General features: G+C 40.9%; 1 protein-coding gene across 1 annotated transcript in view; it reads right to left on the bottom strand.

Annotated features, from left to right (window-relative positions):
* DNAH11 (dynein, axonemal, heavy chain 11) overlaps positions 1-7,969 on the bottom strand; it is a 159,472-nt gene extending 151,503 nt beyond the window's left edge. Inside the window, 6 exon segments of the mRNA XM_010577660.1 lie at positions 1,010-1,162; positions 1,881-1,989; positions 1,991-2,065; positions 3,467-3,591; positions 3,593-3,667; positions 7,862-7,969. Coding sequence (XP_010575962.1) covers positions 1,010-1,162; positions 1,881-1,989; positions 1,991-2,065; positions 3,467-3,591; positions 3,593-3,667; positions 7,862-7,969 — 645 coding nt within the window.
* Positions 7,970-9,911: the final 1,942 nt, after the last annotated feature.

Below are 9,911 nucleotides of genomic sequence, written 5' to 3' on the forward strand. Positions count from 1 at the left end.
GAGCTGTTTCTTGCAGGAGAAGAGGATCAGGTCTCTTCTCCCACTCCCTGGTCGCAGGTCACCCTGGAAGCTGCACGCTTGTCCCCTCAGGCAGGGGGGGTCGGGGAGACTGGCTGCCTACTGTTCCTAAGGAAGGATTGTGGTGACCATTTAGAAAGTACAACAGGCTGGCTTTGAAGGGGATTCTCCTGTTTCTTGACCAACAGAAGTGCCTCCAGAACAGCGAATCCTACAGAACAGCTTTGCTTGCCAACGTTTAAAAGTTCTCACACTCCCACCAAAACAGTGGGCTTCAGTGGAAGCATGGGGAAATCTTAGTGATGACAGGAGGACAGAAAATGCATCAAGGCGGCTCATTCACAGCTTGTTTGCAAACCCCCTGTTTCCTTGGTTTGCATAGCTCTTACCAGCATTTTGTAATTCACCAAAGGAAATACCTACCAAGAAACGTGGTAAGAAAAGAGGCAGCAAGTATATACAGGGGGCTATCAGCGAGTAAGACATTGGCAGGCGCTGTCAGGCGCTGTAAGACTGGATGTCTTACTCGCTGATAGCCCCCTGTATATACTTGCTGCCTCTTTTCTTACCACGTTTCTTGGTAGGTATTTCCTTTGGTGAATTACAAAATGCTGGTAAGAGCTATGCAAACCAAGGAAACAGGGGGTTTGCAAACAAGCTGTGAATGAGCCGCCTTGATGCATTTTCTGTCCTCCTGTCATCACTAAGATTTCCCCATGCTTCCACTGAAGCCCACTGTTTTGGTGGGAGTGTGAGAACTTTTAAACGTTGGCAAGCAAAGCTGTTCTGTAGGATTCGCTGTTCTGGAGGCACTTCTGTTGGTCAAGAAACAGGAGAATCCCCTTCAAAGCCAGCCTGTTGTACTTTCTAAATGGTCACCACAATCCTTCCTTAGGAACAGTAGGCAGCCAGTCTCCCCGACCCCCCCTGCCTGAGGGGACAAGCGTGCAGCTTCCAGGGTGACCTGCGACCAGGGAGTGGGAGAAGAGACCTGATCCTCTTCTCCTGCAAGAAACAGCTCGTGGAACTCATTCTCTCTACCCTTACCATCCTCTACTTCCTTGAAAATGTCCTGAGAAGCAGGGTAATAGCTGCTTTCTTTGGCTTTTAAGATCTTAATCATTTTTTGGACAGGACTCTGAAGCTATAATTTAACAACAGAGAAAGAAAGCAATTAAAGATCATGGTTGCCTGTCAAAAGAAAGAGAATTAATGAATAAATATGTCTCAAGTCTACTAGCAGATAAAGGCTGATCCATGCCAGCTGAAAAGCAGGGAAAGGCCCCAAAAGCTTTCAGTGGGGAATGAACTGGGCTCTTCATAATGTTCACTTGCCTGACATCGCAGCATCGCTAACAACAAGCACGGAGGAAGCAGAGGATTAAACACAGCTCCCAACAACATTTCACATTTGGAAAGTGAATAACCTTGCATATCTTTCTCAATTAAAAAGAGCTGTTTCACTTCGTAACAAGCTATGATTATTATCATTAAACAATAGTATCCATTTCATAGCCAAATTTGGCAATAATGTCCCAAATATAAACTTTGTTCTTAACCTAATTTTCTCCAGAGTTTGAGAAATGTCATGGGAAGAAATTTAGAAAAAAGACAAGAACAACAGAATTCCTTGCAGCTACAAAGCCCTTCATCAGCAATTTTCACTGTCCTCTGATGTTTAACTCTGTTTTCCTTTGGTAACTTATGCAAAGTCTGATTACTTTGAGAAACCACTATAAGCTATTTGCAAAAATAAAACAACAAAAAATCATCGTGGTGTGTCATTTTTCAGAGTGCACGGGGAAAGGCAAATCAAGAGAAAGTTCTCCTTGATGTTTACAATAATACCTGAAATCACTTACTTGCTTATTTATATATAAAAGATTGTCTTTTCTTCCTTTCCAGAAGTTCACCTCAGTTTGGGGGTCTGAATGAAAGCCATGCAGAAGTTCAGCAGAATCCCTATTCAGTGTCATGCAGCTGATGTGACCACCTAATAACCATTGATTCAACAGCATGTAGTACTACCCTGGAATTGGGATCTTGTCTGTAAAATATGAAGAAAGCCACTGAATTTCAAAGCAAGCACTCTACTGTGATAGTACAGAGCTCTTCTCCCCCCACTCCCCTTTACATTTAAGGATGAAATTTGGAATTCAGTTCCGATAAGAGGAAAATCATAAGAAACAACCCTGAAGACAGAGCTAAAAAGGCTGTTTGTGAAGACACAGATCGCACTTCCAGATGTGTTTACTCATCAAAGCCATGGCCAAACACCCTCTCAGAAATTATCGGCAGCATATCCTTTGAACGGTTCCTTGCAATTATTTCAGATGTAAAAAATCTGCATTTTACTGTTTTGTTTTCCAATAAGTAAGTTACATGGTAATTTGGTGTTTGAACGAATGCTGATAATTAACATAAATATTAAATAGATTTTATTTAATATATTTTTATTACACTTTGCCAGCATTTACAGAAAGAGGAGCTAATAATACACAGCAAAGCTTTTTAATAAAATATTAATGGGACATTAAAGTTTACATTCTCCCTTTCACACTCTGTTTTTCTTCCCTTTAGTCCTTTCATTTAAGCTAATTCATTTGTTCTGCCTTGGTTTTAGCTCCGTACTTACTTACACTATTCTGCCTGGCACACCTGCTTCACTGCTACGACATACATACAGCAAGGAGCTGACCCTGACCAGGGCCTTCAAAATAATTTATTATTGACAGGATTATAAATCTTCACTTACCCAACAACTGATTATCAAACATCTCTGTACACAGTCAGACCTAAACCAAAATCAAACCTTTGGTTTACTCAAACTGTGAGTTCTCTGCGACATAGCTGATATTATTGTTGTTTCTACAGGTAATAGACGCACATCCCAGTGATTAGTGCCATGCTCCTTTTTGATGCCATCGTTTGAGACTGCTACTAATCTCACTGAAAACAGTAAAATGCCTTTTATGGTAAGAGTTCAGTTCACATTAAACACTCAAAGCAACAGAGAAGTGCAATCTATTGCAAACACATTTAAAAGGTAATTCAACAGAATAACCTTATTTTGTACTCTGGAAGCATAGCTTCATGTGATTCCAAATTCTGGTGACTCTACAGACAGCTCAAGTCTTGCTTTTGAAATTAATAAACCGAAAAATATAAATTCCTAGAAATTAATGTTTTCATATGACAGAGCAATTACAGTGTTTAAAATATATTAATTGCACAGAAAATATTTTTAAACACCTTTTAAGCCTTAGAAAAAAATGAAGTAATAAAAATATTATATTTGGAACACTAAGCATTTAGTTACTTTCTCTTTAATGCAATTTACTACCAGTTTGCATCTGAGACTAAAAATCACCAAAAGCACCACACTTTTTTTGCCTTTTCTTTTTTTTTCCTCCTGTGTTGCATAGCTCACACAATACTCTTTCCTTACTTATTTTCAGCATATATTTGATGCAAGTCAATCTTTGCTGCATCTGTAGGAGTGGGAAGATGAGTTGTTCCTGACATCAGTCCTTTCATAATTTGTGTTTTATTTTTCATGATTTCCACAGGATGGATGCTCCATGTCTTGGGAAATGCAACCTGGCCAGGACGTATGGTTTTCCTTATTGCTTAGAATAGGCACTAACACCTGGAGTCGAGGCGGGAGAAGTAACATTACAAATCAGTAATAACCGTAAACTTGGCTATTGGTGACATACTGCAAACTGCTTCTTTAAATCTGAGAAGAACAAGCTAACCCAAGCCACACTTCTCAAACTCATGACTATTTGAATCAAAATCAGCTTTATATTTCTTTTTCTAACAACAGAAATACGTACTTGAATCTCAGTTAAATTGTAATGTAGATGGAAATTACGTTTTGGGACAGTATTGCTTCTAAGTCAGCTGAAAATGAATTCTGAGCAGCTTCAGAAATGCAGAAGAAATTTAAACCACTTTTATTATCTCTCTCCTCCTTCCCTCAGAAAATAGAAACAGATGGGGAGTAGGGGGAGAGGCGAGCAGGCATAGTCATACATCCCCTATATCCAGTATTTTCCTAACAGGAGAAACAAATCCTATTAGTAGCACAAACCCTCCTTTCTATGGTTTAATAGCTACTAATATATACCATTTAAAGACAGTTTACTTGCAGGCTATAATAAAATCATACTTAAATGATTTCCTAGAAATAGGCACCTGTGATATCGTTTGGAAAGATATTTTTTTCTGTGGTGCAAATGCATAACGCTGATTATGAATTTTGCTCCAGTTCACACATTTATTTTAAATCTTTCATCTTCTTTCACTACATAAACATTTCCTAACTTCTCTCCGCATTGTTTCTTAAACTGTGTCAGTCAGTACAGAGTTCTGCTCAGGAAAGCATGTAGGAACTTGAAGTATGTTACTATTTGTCATGACACTTAGAATTAAGCACATGCTCAAACCAAAGTACTTTGCTGAATCAGGTGCAAGCCATAGATAGATTAATTAAATCTCCACACCAGCATCTCAAGCGAGCTTCTTGGAGGAATGTCTTCATCTGTGTATGGACTTCATTCACTTCAGGCCCTCATAAGGCTCAAAATATTTTGTTGCCATACATCAAAATTAACGAGTAAGCTTTGAGTTACAGATTTCAGGGAGATGGACCCTTGCTATGAACTCAGGTTTAGGCCTATTGCAGCTAGAGATGTGCTGCTACATCCATACTGTGTCCCATTTACTCCTCTCTGTGCCAGAGTGATTTACAAACAAGAAACTGAAAAATAACAGAAAGGGAAGCAATAAGGAAAATAGCGATGCAAGTCTGCTCTTGCACAAGTACTTAGAAACTTGAGGTTCGCTTTTAGGGTTCAGTTTTGCTTGTTTTGACAGTGAGGACACATGAATAGCACAGGAGCAGCCCCAGCGTACCCATTTGCAGTTATTACTCAACTGCACTGTGTAAGCAAGTGGGCCACAATACGAGCGAGAAAAGCTAGGACGAGCAGCACAGTGCTTCTGTTTATCTGTTTTAACCAGCATCCCTCTCCCAACACCTTATCTATTAGGGCCCGACAGAGTACCAGACGGTTTCGTCAGCGCTTTGAAGCTCACACACCTTCCAAGCCTGCACCTGAGTGCCGCCGGCTGCTTCAGGGCAGCGGAGCCCTGCTCCCACGGCAGCCCGTCCTCCCCTCCCAAAAGCCTTCCTGAGATCTGTCGCTCGGGCCAGTTCCCATCTCGTCCAAGAAGAGGGCATGCCTTACACTGCTTGTATGCTCCCTAGAGACTTGTAAGGCAGACATTAATTGAACGAGTTCATTTGTGGCTCTGTGATGGAAATCATGCTCCCTTAACATAAAAAACCCCTGAAACTTCCCAAACTTCATACATCTGGTAGGGTTTGGGTTTGCTTCAGCATGGAAAAGAGAAGCAAAACTGACATTTGGGGGGGTATTTTTCTGTTGTTGAACACTGAAGTCAGGGTATGAGATGGTACTGGAGTTTAGAGACTAGACTTAAATATCGGGGCTATAAATGAAACTTCTTGTGTATGTACTGAGCAAGCACTAAATTCACATCAATATCTCTAAACTTTCATTTCCTATCTCATCTCTCCTTTTCAAAAGGTTTTAAAATACTCTTAAGCACTTTTTTCTGAAGCCTTTACTTTTTATTGTTGTTTTAGTAACACAGATGAGCAACACATGGAGACTGGTAGTTAAGTTAAAAGTTTGGCATTTAAGGTAAAAGTTTAGCATGTGCTACTGCTGATAAATTTTGGCTTCTCTCTACAGAATATGCTAGTTAAGTAAACAGCCACAATAGTGCTACAGATACTGTTTGTGACAACCACATCTTAGATATTTGTTTCCATACCATCATACCAAAGGAGAAATAATCCCATTCTCATTTTAAGCAGAACTACCTAAGCCAGCTGATTGCCTACATTAGCTTGCACAAAAATCAGCTTCCTTAATAAAGACAGATTTAGCAACAAACTGTGAACTTAGTTGTCAACTTCCTCTTTTCTTTATGCTAGTCACGATTTGCTCTCATTTTTCTTCTCTTCCTTACTAATCTTTTAAAAAAGAGTTCACCTTTCCAGGGTGCCCAACAGTGGATTTCAGATGCAGTCAGGTTGCTGTGCTTGAACTCCTTCTCCTTTGAAGTTGATGGGAGTTTTGTCATGGGCTTCAATCAGGAAGAGATTTGCTTCTCGGCAGGAGAGTTGCAGTTCTATCCCTGCTCCTATTCATAACTGCTGCCTCTCGAGATCAAACTGCTGAGATAATGACCAGCCTGAAATCTGAATGCTGCTAACAAAGTACTAAAAGACAGGAAGATGAAAACTATTCTTTTTGTCATTGCCATCGGTATTTATACACAGTATCTGTAATACTGTGGTGTAAATGGCACACATTTATTCCCTCCTTGAAACACCAATTTTTCATAGATATGCAGGAGTAACAACTAAAACTGTTCTGTCAAACCTGTTTGGCTGTCCTGGTCTTAAATTTGGCTTTCCTGAATCCCAGCTACAGGTCTATATTGGTCTCTTCCTCAATCCAAAATTTGATCCTGGATCTGTAATTACAAAAATTTCCTCAGAACTAGGGTATTTCCATTTAAAAACATGTTATTGTGATGAGCCAATGCTCTTCAAAATTTTGGGAAAGAGTCCCAGGTAATCAGGGTCAGGACCACAGGCATGAATCAGGACCTGGAAAGAACAGTGCAACACCTTTACATCCATGATGTTGCCTTTTTGTACCAAGCATAGATCCACCATTGGTTTAAAGCAGAGCTTCAGATGCAATTTTAAGGGAATTTTTATTGCAAAGGTAGGAGTCCTATCTGCATTACAGTCTCTCTGTACTTTCTCTGTAAGATATTCACATAGACTCAGCTACACTTCAAAATGAAATATTTCATGTTATTCCCAGAACTTTTACAAGGCAGAAAAAACCCCAAACCCAAACATTTTGTATCCAGCCCTAATTCTGAGTGTCTTCTACACAGTGTTATTAATAAAACAAGAGGTTTCTAGACAACCGTAAGACATGTACACTAAAAGAAATTTAAATATGAATTTAAATACTTATGCCTTGTTCTTTAAGAAAAGCTCATGTAAGTACTTGTTTTTATAGCTTAATCCTAATGACTCTTATAAGACAAATTTTGAAACCTTGTATACGCATCTCTTACAATTTACATTTCAGAAGCAGCACAATTTTGGAAAAAGCTGGTGCAACACTAAATGCTTCTTCTGATTCTTATTACCTTCTTATGAGCCTTCCTCCTTTATGAGCTGTAAAAGCCTTTAATCATGTGACTTAATAAGCTGTTATTACATCACATAGTCAGCAGAGAGCTGATTTGAGGGGATGATTCCCTGCGTGCCTAACCTCTGGTGCGGTAGCTTGACCACGTCATTGCTCCCAAAGGAGAGGCGGTTAGTCATCCCTGCCCACAAGGGAAGTGACTCATCCCTCATCTTTCACAATGACATACACTGGACAAGAAGTACACCACCTATCACTGCATCGAGGATGACTCTAGAGACCTGAGCACAGGAAAGAATATATATTTCATGCTGTAAACAATTCGCATGACAGCAGTCACATCCATTATACAAAACGCAACAAAAAGAAAGCAAGAGCGACATGCTACACAGACCTAAGCCTCAAGCAACAAGCCATCTCTGATGATAATATAGAGGGTAGAGTAGCTACTTTTTTTAGAGGCACTTTTTTCCTTTCATAGGATTTATTTTGCATCAGTTGTCTCTGGTGCCGGTTAAAATCTCACCCTTGTTTTTGCTGCTTTATTACAAGTATTTGGCTATAAATACCTCTTCTATGAAAGCTACTGTGTGCTGGAGCAGTGTTTGAGACACCTCCCCAAATGGACGGTCCTTTTTGTTGTTCTCCATTCCAAGGCATTCTGTGGTCTTCCTCATAGCACAGCTTTCTGCACCACCTCATGTGGCACCTGAAGCAAGTAAGATGCAGGTTATTGGTTTGACAATGTCACTGTTGCACTGCTGTTTAGACAGAATAAACAAGATGAGGAGAACCTCAGCTACCCATCAGAGCTCTCCATCAACTGATGCATCAGAAAAGTCAAAATCTCAGCTCATTTTGTTGGGACTGAGTGAAGAAAACATGAAATGTAAACAGGCAAGTTGCAAATCCAAAGAATGTTTGCCAGAACACCTACACTACACGAACACATATATATGCCTTGGTCTTCCTCCTAAACTTGTTTTTCCAGCTTGCCTATGGATGTGCATTGACCTTTTCCAAGCCTCCGAGCTTGGAAATATGACCATGCAAATCATCTTTTGAAAACCAACCCTGGATACTCCACACCACCTTTCATTGGCCGTATTTCAATATACCTAATTGCATTTAGTCATCTATACTCTGCTCTGCCAAAAAGCCATATATTGTCATCTTCCAGAGAGCCTGCTTTGTAGCTAACAGATACAGAATCAGGGTCACACTTCCAGATGCCAGAGAGGTTGCATTTTAGGACATGAGATGACACTGCCACAGACCTAACTCTGTTCAACTCTATCACATGACTCTTTCTTAAGTTAGTGGAAACCAAAAGAGTATTCCTGACAGCATAGTCTCATCGTAAATTATGTATTCGTATCCGAAAATAAACTAACTCTTCAAAATCTTGTTTGCCAGAGCTCTGTATTTCATGACTTGGCAGCTGTGCAAGTTACTGTGAATTTCACTGCTTGCTCAGAAATACAGAATCTGAATTTTCATTGAAGCAATATACTTTTAACCTGCCTGAAAAAGTTAAAAGCCATAACTGAGCACAGGCTGAACTAGGTGCAGCCTGGGACCACGCCGACAAGAGATCAGTTCACTCCGTCGTGCCAACAAGCACACATAGCATTAAGTGACCCTTATGGTTAGGTTGTAGCCCACTGAATGGTATCAGGCAGAGGGCTAAGAGGGACTGAGGCAGCTCCTCAGCAGAGGAATAATCCCCTCAGAGCAGGTCAGCATGCTCCTGGCATAGATTAGCAACTAGAGGTAAGAAACAGCAAGAGTCCTGGCCGTAGCACAAGCATAACTCCATCGGTAGGAGAGGGGGGAGAAGGGGAGCTATGCTATGCACAGCAAAAGTTTTCACAGATTTTCCAGCTGGACACTATTTTCATGAAAACAACTCATTTGCCACAAAGCGTTTTAACCAGGACCAAGCTTTACACAGTTCTGATGTTTCTAGTTCTTGACACGGATGCCACAGAGCCAGTACAGCGGAGGAGAAATCAGTGACCTTTGTCAAAGTAAATGGCACAGAAGATCTTCAACACCACACACATTCAAGGGAGGAGAAGGAAGGAGAGGACAGGAGGAAGTTTGCCACTGTAAAGCATCAGCATATCTACCCCTTGGTTTCTATCCCAAAGTTAAACTATTCTTAAAATGTATTCAGCTTATTTGAGAAGAGATACAAGTACAGCCTCACAGTGATGCAAGGAAGAGTTACGCGAACAGTTAATTTTTGAGCCTGCTGGTCAAACCAAGAATTTGGAATCAGCTTGAGGTTTTGTCCATCCCCCATCCCCTCCAAAAAAAAAAAGAACAACAACTTTTTTGTCTCGGGCGGAAACTAAATTTCATTGAGAGATGGCATTCTCACTGCCTGCGCTGCAGGTCGCAACGCTCTTCAGACTTGCAAAATAACCCTCGGAACTGAAAAAAGGAAACACGAAAGCGCTGCTTTCTCCCACTATTTACCCCCCAGGGGGGACGGACACCCCCCCCAAAAAAAACCCCAAACCCCAAACCTTCTAAATTCGCTGGAAAAAGCCCACCACGGTCCCCCGCGGGCCGGCAGGAGGCACCCGCGGCGGCTGCCAGCGCCGCCCGGCC

Source organism: Haliaeetus leucocephalus, unplaced genomic scaffold (assembly GCF_000737465.1).
Source record: "Haliaeetus leucocephalus isolate CR32 unplaced genomic scaffold, Haliaeetus_leucocephalus-4.0 Scaffold566, whole genome shotgun sequence".
Taxonomy (NCBI): domain Eukaryota; kingdom Metazoa; phylum Chordata; class Aves; order Accipitriformes; family Accipitridae; genus Haliaeetus; species Haliaeetus leucocephalus.